The following is a 16,409-nucleotide window of genomic DNA, read 5'->3' as shown; positions in this document are numbered from 1 at the left end:
CCTCCAAAGCGAAGGTCTCTCGCCAGAACAACTGGTCATTTGATTGTTATTTTTAGCTTCCACATGAGACTAGAAAACCTATAGTTTCTAATACTAGGTCTAACAGATCATGAAATGGATGTAATAAGCAAATCTAACTTCCTGAATCCTTTTAAAAATTATGATGACTCAGTCATTTCTTCTGTATGTTAAGAATGAAATTTTGAGCAAGAAATGGTGGCTGACAGCAGCAGTCCTTGCACCGGGAGGCTGAGGCAGGAAGAAAGCTATGAATCTGAGGCTAGCCTGGACTAGATGGTGAGTGAAATCCTGTCTCAAAAAATAAAATGAAAAGAAAAAGAAAAAAGAAAAAACAGAAAGTTTTATAGGGGAGTACTGAATGAGAGAATCTGACATAAAAAAATTACTATTTCTTATTTTAAAATGACACTTTATGAATAGTTTATCTTTTTATATCACAATACTATGAGTAATAAAACCATTAATGGAAATTCCAAGTAGTGTTAAGGTTTAATGAGAATGTGCTATATAAATCTAGGAGGCCACTGTGGCTGTAATGAGAGACTCATGTCACCCATATTCTTGTTTAGATTCCAGAACATCAAAATTAAATGATAACTTTTAATCTAGTAAAGGTCAGTTTTAGAATCTTTGTCATCCTCTCCATCCAAAACACAAAACAAAACAAAACAAAACCCTAGAGAAACTAAGACACTTGGTGGAGATAACTCAGTGGCAGAGCGCTTACAAAACACTGATCAATTCCCACCACTCTATTAAAAAAGAAAGGCCCCTGTCCAAACCTACTGTGGATTCCACAAACCATCCCCCCACCCCAGAGCCTCCCCTTTCCCAGGCTGCCAATACCAGCAAGTTCTCCCCATGACCATACCAGTCAAGCAACTCATTAAAACAAGCAACACTCAGCCAACATGCTCTCTGAAAATCCAGAGAGGAAAAAAAACCAAGGAACAAAACACCCACCCAACAAAGACAAACCCCCAAATCAGCACCTGGACCTATAATCACCACAAACCCAGATACCTAGACGTCAGCATAAGAATGAAATAACAGCCAAGCTAATATGTCTCCACCCTCTGGAGCCCAGTTATGCTACCACAGCAGACCCTGAATATTCCAACATAGCTGAAGCACAAGAAATAGACCTTAAAACCAACTATATGAAGATGATAGAGGTCCCTAAAGAGGAAATGAATAAATCCCTTAAAGACATCCAGAAAGACACAAACAAACAATTGGAGGAAATGAATAAATAACTTAAAGGAAGACAAACAAACAAATAATTGAAGGAAACAGACAGTTAAAGACCTGAAGATGGAAATAGAAGCAATAAAGAAGACACAAACTCTAGGAATTCTGGAAATGAAATTTTAGGTGTGTGAACAGGAACTACAGAGGCAAGTTTCACCAACAGAATACAAGTGATGGATGAAAGAATCTCAGGAGTTGAAGATACCATAGAAGAAATAGATTCACCAGTCAAAGAAAATGTTAAATCTAAAAAATTCCTGACACAAAACATCCAGGAAATCTGAGAAACTATGAAAAGACCAAAACTAAGAATTACAGAAATGGAGAAAGGAGAAGAATCACTGATCAAAAGCCCAGAAAATATTTTCAACAAAATCATAGAAGAAAATTTTCCTAACCTAAAGGAGGACATGCCTAAAAGTACAAGAAGCTTACAGAACACCAAATAGATTGGACCAGAAAAGAAAGTCTCCTTGCCACATAATCAAAACACTAAACATAGAGAACAAAGAAAGAATACTGAAAGCTACAGGGAAAAGACCAAGTAACATATAAGGGCAGACCTATTAGAATTACAACTGACTTCTCAATGAGGACACTAGAAGCCAGAAAGGCTTGGACAGGTGGGCTGCAGACTCTAAAAGACCATAGATGCCAGCCCAGATTACTATACTCAGCAAAATTTTCAATCACCATAGATAGAGAAAATAAGATATTCCATTTAAGATTTAAACAATATCTATCTACAAATCCAGCTCTACAGAAGGTGCTAGAAGGAAAAATCCAGCCTAAGGAGATTAAGTATACCCACGAAAATACAGGAAGTAAATAATCTCACACCAACAAAATCAAAAGAAGCACACACACCACCACCACCACCAATAATAACAAAATACATTTTGACACTCAGATCCATGCACTTCTCCTATATTCTCCTATACCTTCACAATATTAGAAAACTCTTTTGCTATCATACTTTAAAACCTGACAGTTCATGTTTCACTTCTAATTTACTATGGTATAGAAACTCATAACTTATAACCCAAACTAAAGTTCTTCTTTTTAATCTTTGAAGAAGAACATGACCTTTAACATTTAGAATTTGTGATATTTCTGTGTTCACCCACAGAGGCATTTGGTACACAAAGATATATTCTGGGTGAATGAGAAGTGTCTTGTTTGAAAACATTAAGGACATGTAGAATTATCCCTGAGCATTAACCACATTGCAGTTTATAGAGTTACACGTAAGACAGAACCTTGGGATCTTCATAACTTGGTTGCAGGGAGACACCACAGGACAGGAGGAGGACTTTATAGCTCTGGATGAAATCATAGGTGACAACAGACCGCTCTTGGCCAGACTGATTTTGCAAGCAGGACTGAAGGTGCTCCATCCTCTCTTCCACAGTCAATGCTGGATCCAGAGGAGGCGGGGCCAAACTGGGACTAATTTCTTGGAAGAGAAACAAAGGCTTAATGTTCATCTAAAGTAGCAGTCTTCAGTGGAGAGATGAGGAAGTCAGAACAAAGAGCTGCTTGATCAGGTCACAGCAATCACATGATCAAGTGCTTCATAATCTAAATATGATGGTTTGGACTAGATTTATAATGTTCAGTTTCATTATGTGAGTAAAATTCTAAGTACCAAGACTTCTAATAATAAAATTATATTTTCAGAACAGAGTTCAAGAAAGGTAGAAGCTTTAGAAATTAAGTTTAAAGTGGGACATACAATGTTGTAAAAGAAGTTCAAGTAACTACTCAGCCAACACACTGCTCTATAAAGAGAGTGGAAAGACCTCCTTGAGGAGCTGACAGATACCGTATGTCACCCTTACTGTTTGCTCCTGTCCAAACAGTGAGGAACGGACTATGAAATCAGATCCCAAGGTACTTCTAGATTCTATCCTTTCCTTCCAAAGGCCCCTCGAACAGTCTCAGAATTCAGCAACCATGGTTCTTGGGCTCAATGATGCCCCTGGATGAACTCCAGACCCAGGTGACAGGAAGAGATAGTCTGAGAAGAAATTGCTGCAGCCCATGTTAATGGCCTCATGGAGCAGGCAGTAGGGAACAAAGCAGTGTTTCTCAAAGCATTTATTCTGGTCTGTGGGCATGGCTCCAGGGAGAACACTTGTCTAACAGGTATGGGGCTCTGGGCTCAGTCCTAGTACCCCTGGAAAGGAGAAATAGAAGGAGAGTGTAAGCAAGGGCACAGTGAAACCACCAAACTAGACCACTCCATGGGCAGAAACAAAGATTTACTGGGGATTCAAACTGCTGGGCTGTCTGCTGGGGACAGGACAGCAACAAAGTGGGTATAGGTTTGTCAGTTTTAAGGGGACAGGTGTGGGGGAGCAAGAACAGCCTGGGAGTTAACAATAGCAGGAGGTGGGGTGCTGGCCAGATGAGCCTGCAAACTAGTGTGGGGGCTTTGCTAGTTGCAGGCTTGTTTGAGTCAATCACAAACTAGATGCCCATTGCCAGAGGCAGTTAGTTGTAGGGGGCAGATAAGGAAGTATTGGCTTTTCCTGACAAACAGAAACCCAAGATTTCTGAGGAGTGCTGAACTTAGGTTTTGTTTACCCAGAGTTCAGCCTGAGTTGAGCCCAGACTGTCATTTAGGACACTGGCAGTGACACTGCCATTTCTGGGGTCCTCTTTGGGCTCAACGGAGGGATAAGGGGAGGGAAAGAGGAATCCATTCTAATTAATACATGTGATTATACATAAATTAGATATTCTCTTAATAATTATTTTCATTCCTAAAAATAAAGCCTATGTAATATCAGAAAATTATTCTAAGATAATTTTTAAAAATCTCAAAAAAAAAAAAAAAAACCAAAGTAACTCCCTTAATAGATGTCATAGAGCACATGTGACTTAGCCAAATGTCAATTACTTACCGGAATGCTTGTGTTCCTTCTGCAATGACAGATAATAGGCATCCTTTCCACCCCAGCACACTGCTAGTCCAACTACCACAATGCCATCAGAGCCATAGACAGGAAACCCATCATCTTCAACAGGGCTTTCCTCAGGAAAGCTCACTAAATGAATCCAAAGTAAGACTGTCAAAGAAATCTCCAATATTCAGGCATCAAACAAACTATTAAAAACTTTACTTCACTCATCATGGTGGCACATACATACTTTATAATCTCAGCCCTTGGTAAACTGAGGCAAGATGATTATAAACTCAAGGCCAGCCTGGGCTCTATGACCAGACTCTGTCCGCCAAACATGCACAACAACAACAGAACAACCTGTCTGTTCTGGTCAGGTTCCCACTGCTGTGACAAACACAAACATGACTGTAAACAGGGCAGAGCAGATTTCAGCTTACTGCTTATGGTCTATTGCCAAGGGAAGTCAGGGCAGGAACTCAAGGCAGGAACTGGACAAAAGACCATGGAGGAACAATACTTCCTGGCTTGCTTTCATGGCTTGCTCAGCCTGCTTTCTTATACCACAGAGAAAGAACTCCTGCCCAGAGGTGGAATGGCACAGTGGACTGGGCCCTCCCACATCAGTCATTAACCAAGAAAATGCCCCCCAGACTTGACTAGAGTCAATCTGATAGAGGCATTTTCTCAGGGGAGGTTCTGTTTCCCAGATAATTCCAGCTTATGTCAAGATGACAAAACACTGGCCAGCACAATACTTAATTGGCAAAAAATCTGCAATTGTAAAAGATGGATTATTTGGGTGATAATTTTCAGGTATGTGTAACTTTTTACATTTCACATCAATTAAGATACCTGTGACCACAGGTACCACAACTTGACTAAAATAGACCTATAATGACCAAAGAGAAACCACACACAAATACAATTTAGAGCAAATTCACCAATTCTTAATCAAAGGCACTAAGAGTTTTATTGTGAACAGTTAAGTTTAATTTTTGTATTTACAGTCAACATTTTTTTTTCTAAATTAACATCTACTTAATTTTATAAAGGTCAAAAACCAATCAACTTAATTTATAATTATAGTCTCAATACCTGGAAGATCCTGGTACATAGGAGGACAATACATACTTATTAAGTTTAAGTGAACTTATGCCTCCATAAGAAGCCTGATATAAGCATGGGCTTAATTTTATACTTGATGGATTGGGAATAGGAAATGCTATACACTAAGGGCACAAAGAATCTACCATTAACACACATGCTCCAATAACTGAAGGTCAGATAAATACTAGCACCTTACTGACAAACACATAAATACAGAGATTTATGAACTCTAATCACACCTCTGATTTCTACAACAGGGTGACAAGCTGACTATAGCTTCTCTCCAGTCACAGGGCAAACGTTCATGGCATCATTGGAACTCTGGAACCCTACCTAGAAAGGCTCTGTGAGGACTCAGAACCAGCATTTTGGTATAGAATCATCAAGAGGGCTAATACTCGAGAAAGTTCCTGAAAAGTTCAGCTACGTACTTTATGAGATATATAGTACCCATCTGCTGTGTACTTTTATAATGAAAGTAAGAGCAATTTGTGAGTACTAATAACTAATAAAAACCATTTGTAAATTAAAGTACTTTAAAAGTGTGATAATATCCAAAACATTTATTATTTTTATAAATTTAAAATAGAATGGAGAGCAATTATTAGTAACTTGCCGAGCCAAATAAAGAAAAGCTACACATATATCCATTTAGAAGATTATTAAGTGGATATAGCTATTCAATTTGAATAAATTATATAGAATATCTAAAATTTTAAAAACTAACCTCAAGCCACCAATGCAGAAAATTAAAATTGTAAAAATCCTTACCTTGCTTCAGCTTTCCACCTATGGTAGAGGTTCTGGAAGATGCTGAACTTATCTTCTCACAAGCCAGAGAAATGGAAAAGCGCTTTTGGCCTCGCCACTCCTTTACAAAGGTTAGAAACAGAGTCCGGTCACTCGCTACATCAATTATGGCCAAGCTTTCTGAGCTGCACAAGGCTGGGGTCAACTGCAGTCCATCCTGAGAGAACTGCACAGGAAAACTTGTGTCTCCAAAGGAGCCGTCATCTTTGAAGCTGTCAGTCAGCTCTTGACTTACGTCATGGTTTTGCATATCTGAAGGCGAGCCAAATGAACAGCGCTCCCTTGGCAGGACAGCCCTGCCAGCTTTCTGATGCTTTACAGATGTCCCAGGAGTCTCTGGAAATGCCAGCTTAGACGTGGAAGCAAGAATGGGTGTGGGAGGGATGAGGCCGTTGTCATCAGCTGTGGCACTTTCTTTACAAGCTGAGGGGGATAAGGCCCCCCTACGCCGGCTGCCATTCCCCACTCCCTGAACCTTGCTTTTAACTTCATTGTTGGGAAAAAGTGAAGTTCTCTGAACTTGAAGGGTCTCCAAATTTGAATTCATCTCCTGTCTCTCACTTAACTCTGTGCCATTTCCTTCAAAGCAAGACATGTTTGCATGTGTTAATTTGGGCCTTTCGTTTTCTACAGGACTAGACACTTTGTCTAAAATCCTTTGCAGTTCTGGACTTAAGTCAAATGATGCTCCTGACCAACTGAATGAGTTATGCTGATTTGTCTCAGTGAGTTTGGAGTTTTGAACCCTTTCGTTTTTATCTCCTCTGACAACTTCTCCTTGGGCACACACATTACCCAGCATTGCAGAATCATGGAGTTCTAATGTGTTAAGGGCTACTGAGTTACAATTCTCTTGGACACGAAATGAAGCCATACCATCCAAGGCTTTGATCATCTGAGCAGAATCCATCTCTGAAAATACAATCGATTCACCACTAGAACAAGTCACCTGCTCCTGAATACCCTGATGTCCGTTCACATTTGCCTTCAGGACTAGGTCTTCTTGTGGGCATGGAGAATTGCTGAAATGGTTTGGTGTCATTTCAGAAAGGAGGGGCTGCTTTGCCTGTACATCAGGAGACTGTCCTTTTACTAAGCCATCTTCACCAAAACTGTCAAATAGTATACTGTCACTCATATTCAAACTGGTTTCAGGCAGACTGTCTTCTTCTAAACCAGTAGGAGTTCCCGCTGGAGGAGCCAGAGGTAGGACTGCTTTAACCACTTCTTGTGTTTCAAAACCTTGAAGAAAACTGTTTAACTGGGAGTCAGTGACAGAATGATCATTCTCTTTAAAGCAAGGGCCGTTTTCCCGCTGTGCTGTTGGAGGGTAGAAAATAGGGCTTTTTGGAGTTAGCCTACCAAGGCCCTTTTCAGTGTTTTGTTTCGTGGACTCTACACGCCTACTCTCCCAATGGTCTGTGTTAGCTGCTCCTGGGAAATGCTGTTCACCGGGAGTGCTGTGGCCCTCGGTCTGAAAGGAGCACTTCCGAGTGTCAGAGCCCTTCTCTGTCACCCCTACTGCCTTTGCTCCTTGCTCAGCATGTTCAGATGCCACCTGCTCAATTATTTTCACTGCCTGAGTATCCAGGTAGAAGCTATCTCCAAAGTCACAGGGGACAAGGTTAGAAACATGATTATGTTCAGTTTTATTTGTTGCATAAGCATCTACTTTTTCTTGTATTCCAGAATTTAGGAGATGCTCATGCTGGCCACTTGCTTGACCGAGTTCAGCTGACTGCAGTAATCCACAAGGTGCCTCAACCCTGCCTGGATTATTTCCCAGTGCCTGACAGTGATTTGACTCATCCTCTTTGCTATTAAGCTTTATGCTTTCACATTCGACAGTTGCAACATCATTTGAGTCTCTGGCCATATAACTAAGTGCTTCACAGGACACTTGTCTCTCTATTGATGTTTTCCTTTTGGTGCAAGTGTTTGTCTGTTTAGCACACTGATTTTCCAGGCATTGGCTAACTGGACGGGTGTTATGGCGTTTCACAGAAACATTCTGGCTTTTTGCTCCATTCTCTATGAGTACCTCATTTATTTTTCCTGTCTCAGTATCAGCCAATTCTCTTCCATTGCTAACAACACCAGGGGTCTGACCAGTCACATCTGATCCTGCAACAGAATCTTCTGCAACACCATTACTTCTTATTTTTTTCCTTAAACAAGGCTGCTGCATTTGTAAAGGGAATGAGGTTTTGTATTTTTCCTTGGCACAAAAAGATACATTTTTTGTAAGCAGCTCTGGACTTCTAAATTCTGTATTTCGTTTGTCTAAGAAAAATGGGTCTTTACATAGAGTAGATCTAGACACAGTCTGTCCCTGGAAATCGTCTCTACCGTGATTAGCCCCAGAGTCATGCACCGGGCTACTGCCCCGAGGTTTTTTTCGATACTTTCTGTCTCTCCAAGATGGAGAACTGGTATTCATTTGCTCCGAACTAAAACTCAACACATTTCTTGTTTTCTCCAGAGAGGAAGTTTGAAGAACTTCCTTACTGCTTGGTTCTCCTTCATTCAGAGATATCTGAAGCTTCTTTTTGTTTATACCCAAAGAAGTCTGTTTTCTTGCTCTGCAAACGTAGTGCAGCCGGTGCTCCTGATTCCCCTGAGACAAAAAGAATGAGTCTGGATGCTCTCTGTTTTCACCTAAGACTTGGGCTGCACCTGGTGACTGTCTGTCACTAGAATCACTTGCTCTCATACTATTTCTGTTCTTTGATGTCAACCTCGTAGGAGAACTCTTAGTTTGAGATTTAAATGTATATTCCTTTGCTGCTGACCCACTACTGTTCAGTGAATATGTGCTAGAACTCAAGGGTGAATTTGGATCCCACTGCACTCCCATTTCAATTAAGTCCTGCTGCAGAATCGCTTTGGCTTCTTCCACTATTAAGGCTGCTGCTTCCCTTGCAGATAAGCCCTTTCTGCCAGGCACCCAAATGGTTCGCATACTGCGACGTTCTTCAGCTGCTTCCTCTTCTTCATCCACTGCCTTTCGGGCACTATTCAAGGACATGAGAAAAGGGCAAAATTATGCACTGATTCATTCACTCATACCACAACCCCATTCTGTCTGAGCTGGTTCAGGGAACTGAAATGACAGCAGAGCAAGAGAGAGAGAGGGGAGACAGACAGACAGACAGACAGACAGACAGAGGCTCTCATGGTACTTATATTCCAGCTGGGGGAACTGGAAAATAAATGTTTAAAACATATTCTGTCAACTGGTGTGAGTGAGGGTTATACAGAAATGAAGTATTGGAAAGGGTAGGTGGTTTGACAATATTAAATAGCATAATACAGGAAATCCCTTCTAGGACAGATTCATTAAGCAAAAGCCTTAAAAATTGAGGCTGGAGAGATGGCTCAGCAGTTAAGAGCACTGGCTGCTCTTTCAGAGTACCCAGGTTTGATTCCCAACACCCACATGGCAGCTCACAATCTGTAACTCCAGTTCCAGGGGATCCAACACACTTTTCTGACCTCTGTAGGCACTATATGAATGTGGTATACATACATGGAAGCAAAACATCCATACACATTAAATACATAAATAAATCTTTTTAAAAAATGAGAGTCAGAATTTTTTCATTGAAAATAAACGCTCTGACAATATCAACTCTGAACAAAGCATCTGAGGGGACTAGAATGTCAACAAAAAAGGAAAACCCTGGAAGGAGATGAGGTTTAAAAGGAAAAGTGAGTGGCTTTTCACACACTGCCTCAGATGGCAGTATCTAACCAGTACCATGGAAGAACCTGGAGTCACTGGCTGACTGAATTCAGGAGAAATGCTTAGAAATGAGAATGTGAGTCAGAAAAATAATTTCAAATTCTTTATATAAATTGCCTCATATCTGGCATTAAGTCAGTGATCATTAACCTGTGAGATATCCTGCATATCAGCATTTACATTACAGTTCCTAACAGTAGCAAAATTACAGTTATGAAGTAGCAATGAAATAACTTCATGGTTGGGGGGGTCACTACCACATGAGAACTGTATTAAAGGGTCATCACATTAGGAACATTGAAAACCACTGCCTAAGTTATGCCAGTGTGGAGATATTCCAAATAGCTTGTTACAAGTCTGAGCCACTGGTGCTGGCTCAGTGGGTAAAGGGGTGTACAGCCAGACTTGACACCTGACTTCATTCCCTAGGATCCAAATAGTAGAAGGAAAGAACCAACTATCCACAAGCTGTCCTCTGACTTCAGTACATAAATAAATCTAATTTTAAAATTAAGTCTTAACAGCTAACAGAGAATTGAGCTACTGCTTACCACTGGGAGAGAAAACTGGAGAGTGAGCTCTTCTGGAAGATAATGGTTAACCCCAAAGGGCCAAACAGTATGTAACTGAAAGCTAGGAGGAGGACAGAAAGTGTCAAAAATAAGTGAAGCTATGATGGCTCAGACTCCTGCTTCCAAACACATGTGGTGACAGGGAACAAAGCAGCAGCCTCCTGGATAGAAGGAATGCAGGCCAACAACAGGTTTAGGAACTGTAACAGCTTGCATTTTGCTGTCTCTTGCATCATTCATACCAGGGGAGGCAAACTGTGGCAAGAACTCTAATGGCATGCATCTGGATAACTAAGGTCCAGTCAAAAACTTGGCTGAAACCTCATGAGAAACCCCAAACCGGAACCACCAGACTCCTAAATCCACTTCTTGCAGATACAGTGAAATCAATATATATTTAAAGTTATTCTGAAACCATTTTTAAAAGTAATTAATTACAGAAAATAGATAAGCTGGCTAACAAAGCTTTTAAACTTCAAAGATATTGAAAAAAATCCCAAGTCCTCTTACAAAAAGATCAAAGAACTCACAAGATAAAGGACTCTGGCTACCATCAAACTTTCCATGACAACACACAATGCAAAGCAAGAAAGGATGGGGGGAAAACAACTCCAATTAAAGGAAACATAGACTAGTTGTGGTATTTTCTCCCAGAATTCAGGAGGCTGAGGCAGAGGATCTCAAGTTCAAGGCCATCCCAGGCAATATTACAAAGTTTTGTCTGTAGGGCCAAGTAGGTCAAAGATTTTATATTAGCTACACTGTGTTTCCAACACTTAAGGTTTGAGAAGGACAGTTTTAAACATACAGTAACTTTTTTTGTAAGCAAAGCATTCCTCAAGGAATCTCAGTAGAGACTCATCCAGACACGAGACTGGAAGTCAGAATCTCAACACATAATGATGCACCTTACACCACCTTTTACCTTCACCCTGTACAGAGGCTAGGGCAAAGGTGAAAACTTAATGTGCAGTGTGCTATATGCTGAGACACAAGAGACAGCAAAAAGAAAGGAAAGGAGATTCCATAACTGCTGTTCAGACAGTGGGTAGAAGTACAGAACACCCAAAATCTTCAAGAACCAGATCATGCAGAATACAAACACAATTTACCACAACTTTCAAACTTTAAAATTGGAACAGCAAAGCAGAGATGACCTGAAGAGAAAGAAACATGGCAAATGTCATAAATACTCATCAAATATAAGAGCAAACTTACCAGTCATAGCTACAACCTATGAATAGGACTGAAGCATCTATCTAAAGAAAAAGGTTTTCAGGCCGGGCAGTGGTGGCGCATGCCTTTAATCCCAGCACTCAGGAGGCAGAGCCAGGTGGATCTCTGTGAGTTTGAGGCCAGCCTGAGCTACCAAGTGAGTTCCAGGAAAGGCAGAAAGCTACACAGAGAAACCCTGTCTTGAAAAAAACCAAAAAAAAAAAAAAAAAAAGAAAAAAGAAAAGAAAAGAAAGAACGAAAAAGGTTTTCAATATGGTCCAGATGCAAAACTCAACTACTACAAAGAGTGGTACACAAAACGCTACCAATACAAAGGGATTCAAAACCTAAGGATGAAAGGATCCCAAGCAAGTGGAAGCAAGAAGGCAGCCATGAGACCTAGTCTGGGACCAGGTGAAATATGAGTCAGAAAAAGCTTAAGTATGATAAAGGATACAATCAATGCTCAAAACTACAATCACACACACACACACACACACACACACACACACACATATACACACACAAAGCAGGTTGTAGGGCAAAACTACAAAGAATAAACTGAGCCAGAGAGAAGTCTCCTAAAAGCACCAGACTAAAGAAGAACCATGTCTGAGAGTCTAAAGTGAGGTAAAAAAGAACTGAATGAACAAGCCAATCTATTTCAGCCATTAGACCTTATCATCACAAACATACCTGGTCTGCACAGATGATAACAGGCCTTGCTGGTCTGTTAATGGTAGACTACACATTTTTTACATGTTTACATAATGGAGTCTCCAGAACCTATCAGGCAGAGAGTAGAGTCTCTAGACAGGCAGGTATGTAAGAGTTTACAAAAAGGTGAGCAGGAGGGCAGAGACAGGCAGAGCTGTGGCTTGTTGGTGAGAAACAGTACTAGAGGTTCCATGATAGACCCTGTCTCAAGGGAAGAAGAAACAGGGCAATAAAGAAGAATACCTAAGTCCTCCTCTAGCCATTGGCACCTGTGCATACTTACATACACACACATATACCATACACTTGTACATAAAAAACTGAATTTTGGGTTGTCAAACAAAAAAAGTAAAGTGATAAATTATGAGGAAACATTTGAAACACATATCAAATAGAAGGCTCAAAATTGATATCCATTTGAAAAAAATTAAGAAAGGAAAAAAAAAAAACCACAAAAATCTAAGGGTAAGACTTACTCAGATAAGTCACAAGATCTAAAATTGACCCTGAAGCATGCAGAAGAGATTCAGGGTGACTCACATTGACACAGCTGCAAAGTCAAACCAGGAGGAGACACAACGACAAATGACGACGCATTGCTTCTATTGGTGAGGCTGTGAGAAGACTGGCCTTCCACCAGTAGACTGATGGCGAAAATGCAGCCTGGGCTGACCCTCCTGAGGGCGGTTCTGAGTACCTAACAAAGCTTATGCACTTACCACCTTCTGAAATAGCATGTCCAGGAAGCCACCCCACTGTTGAATTATCCCCAACAAGATGAAAATTCCTATGCAGAGAGGAGAGCAATTCGTTGCAGACTGTGGGCAATGCTAACGAACTGGAGGCAATCTGAATGCCAGTAGACTTTCTGGCTTTTAATGTGGTAAGCATTAAAAGGGAAGGGAGACCAGGCACAAATACACAGTTTCTGTGCCCAAAAGTATTTTTACAAGCCAATAGTTAGTGCCCAACAATTTCACCACTGGTCCACATCTCTTTTGTAATGAAACTTAGAATCTAAGTAATGTTTCTAGTTGCTTAACTCCAGTCTGCCTTAATTAGAAGCACCTCCAGACTCTGTTTTTCACAACTTTGATATTTCTGCAAAGTCCTGGGCAAATATTTTATGGATTATTGTCTACTCTATGCTTGCATTTTTTCCTTATGATTAAATCCATGTTAGGCATTTTGCTAAGAATAGCTTAGCATATTGTATAACATGGTGTTGGGTTCTTCAAATCCACTGTGAAGGTAGACTAGAAGTATTCTCCCCACAAAAATAAAATGGTAAGCATGTTAGGTGATATTTATTTTATCTCAACTTAGCCTTTCCATAATGTAGACATATTTATTCCACATTTATGTGATAAAACATATTTACTAATTTTTAAAAGAAGACATTATAAAAGAAAAAGTATTCCAGAGAGTATTTGCATCCTCAGTACACTGCATAAAGCATGATATTGATTAGTTTTATTATCTGTTAGCAATAATTTTGATGAATTAAAGTTCTAGACTCTCAGAACAGACATAATCGTGGCAGCATCAACCTATCAATCTTACCACAAAACAGAAGGAAGCCTCAAGGTGTGCTTATAAACAATGAGCAAGAACTTTCAATTGATTTTTTTTTTAATGTATACTGCCTTCAGATGGATCTCAGATGGATCCCTGAAGACTTCCAAGTCATCTGTAGTATATTATCACCATGCCTGTTTCTTCACCTCAGAAACGACTAGTATATGTCTTGGACATAGATATTTATCTCCAAAGAGTCTGTGAAAATTGGAGGCTTATTCTAGGTAAAGCAGTCAGCCAGGGGCACATCTCAAAGAGATGAGACACTAATTCGGACAGACCTAATTAATTCTCAGACAGATGGGGTTTTTATACTCTAGAGCTGAAAACAATCAGCATCTACTTCCGAATTTGTCCCAGCTCCAGAACTGGAGCAGGGAGGTGTACTTGTGCATGCAGGAACCCTAGCACTAGGGAGGCTGAGATGGGAAAATCACAATGTCAAGAAGAGCTGTGTTATTATATAGTAAGGCTTATCAAAAATGTAATTTATGGCCAGGTGGTGGTGGCGCATGCCTTTAGTCCCAGCACTCGGGAGGCAGAGCCAAGTAGATCTCTATGAGTTCGAGGCCAGCCTGGTCTACAGAGTGAGTTCCAGTAAAGGCCCAAAGATACACAGAGAAATCCTGCCTTGAAAAACAAAACCAAAAAAAAAAAAGTACTGTATTAGTTAGTTGGCTGCAGAACTGGAGAGGACTACTAAAGATGTAAAGATGGCAGCAATGAGCACTATCAGCTAGTCAGCTCACTGAGTACAGTGGCGATGTACAGTAGATTGAAAGTCACTCCTGAGAACCACGGCTATGCAATAACTCATATCACAAGAACAACCAAATCCCTAGCTAACAGGACGTTATCAGGAAATTCAAATATATTGTTTCAAAAACATAAAATACATTCCTAAAAGTCTTGAAATATACCCCTAAATTACTTAGACACAAGTCTGTGAAATGCCCTAATGCAATAAAAAGGGCTGCAAATTTCTATTACAACCCAGATGCATTCCTTAAAAACATCATGCACTGCAACCCAACACACTAAACCCTATGGGTTTAGGAGAAAGACAGTTGAGAAAGACTGCCATATACTAAATAGAGATTGACAACTGAACACTGATAAAAAAAAAAATTATGAGACACTACCACAGCTAAGGCTCTACAGTATTGGTACTCATCACCAACTCAGAGGTATCCTTCTGGAGGACGTTCTCTCCCAAGAGTCATGATTGAAACTAGAAACCTGGCTCATCACATCACTGTCATAGTCAGTGTTCTATTGCTGTGAAGAGACACCATGACCACCACACCTCTTATAAAGGAAAACATTTAATTGGGGTTTGCTTATAGTTTCAGAAGTTTAGTTCATTTGCATCATGGTGGCGAGCCTGGTGACACACATGGTGCTGGAGCAATAGCTAAGAGCTTTACATCCTGATCTGTAAGCAGACACAGAGAGAGAGAGACTGGGCCTTGCTTAGCTTTTGAAACCTCAAAGCCAACTCCCAGGAACATACTTCCTCCAACAAAGGCACAGCTACTCCAACAAGACCATACCTCCTAATCCTTCTCAAATAGTGCACTCCCTGATGACTAAGCATTCAAATATAAGAGCTTATGGGGGACATTTTTATTCAAACCACTACAATCACTAGGAAGCCTTCTTATACCACTGCTTTGGACACAAAAAGCTTTGCAATTTTTTTCAGCATTAGTAAGGATGGAGTAGAAAAGGCATGTACCCTAAAACATCATAAAAGTGTCCCTCAAGAGAAAGAACCACAATGTAGACATAGGCCAACATTTAATACCTAAAAGTTACGGAAACAAATACCACTCAAAACAATTTTCTGCCCCTTTAAATGTCATCCCACATCAACACGAGACATACAAAGCCAACAGGCTTGTAAAAGTGTGTGTGTAAAAGGCCACACACCCCCATCCTTTCCCATGCTTGTTGAAAGTTTCAGTCCAAAAGTCAGGCCTAACATGAGCCGAAGGGAAGAAACTGAACTGAGATGAGATGGGCCTTCTGATTTAGAATCCATTTTTAATGTTCCTTAAAATAAAATTGCTAGTAATTTACAGTAAAGAGCTATAAGTCTGCCTGATCTTTTCATTTTGGAATGTGTTCAAAGAGCAAGTAATTAAGTTATTCTTTGATCATATGCTAGTCCAACCTGATGTGTTGTTAGCCCCTCCCCTGCCATGCACATCAAGGAATGCCCCCTCACAAACTGCACTGAGGGTCTAGTGTTCCGAAGAACATTTAAAGGAGTGTAGCAAACACATGAGCCCTGAAGAGGTCATGGGGATCAAATTGACCACAGCAGAGAGAGCACTGGTGCCTTACTCAGACTCACCACCACTTTACAAACGCCTCTCCAATCACACAGTATGTAAAGTAGAAAACGAAAAGTAGCCCTCAAGAGAAAAAGTTGCCACATTTCTGACACAGAGACTAGCCCTAAGGTTGATGAGCTGT

At 40.4% G+C, this 16,409-nt stretch overlaps 1 protein-coding gene across 1 annotated transcript in view; it reads right to left on the bottom strand.

The window, feature by feature from the left end:
- Nucleotides 1-16,409, bottom strand: part of Polq (DNA polymerase theta) — a 77,218-nt gene that overhangs the window by 22,677 nt on the left and 38,132 nt on the right. Inside the window, 3 exon segments of the mRNA XM_036203987.1 lie at nt 2,532-2,728; nt 4,182-4,325; nt 6,063-9,115. Of these exon segments, the coding sequence (XP_036059880.1) occupies nt 2,532-2,728; nt 4,182-4,325; nt 6,063-9,115 (3,394 nt within the window).

This window comes from Onychomys torridus, chromosome 12, assembly GCF_903995425.1.
Source record: "Onychomys torridus chromosome 12, mOncTor1.1, whole genome shotgun sequence".
In the NCBI taxonomy this organism is placed as follows: Eukaryota; Metazoa; Chordata; class Mammalia; order Rodentia; family Cricetidae; genus Onychomys; species Onychomys torridus.
The sequence above is the reverse complement of the archived record's forward strand: the minus strand, read 5'-3'. Positions and strand labels throughout refer to the sequence as shown.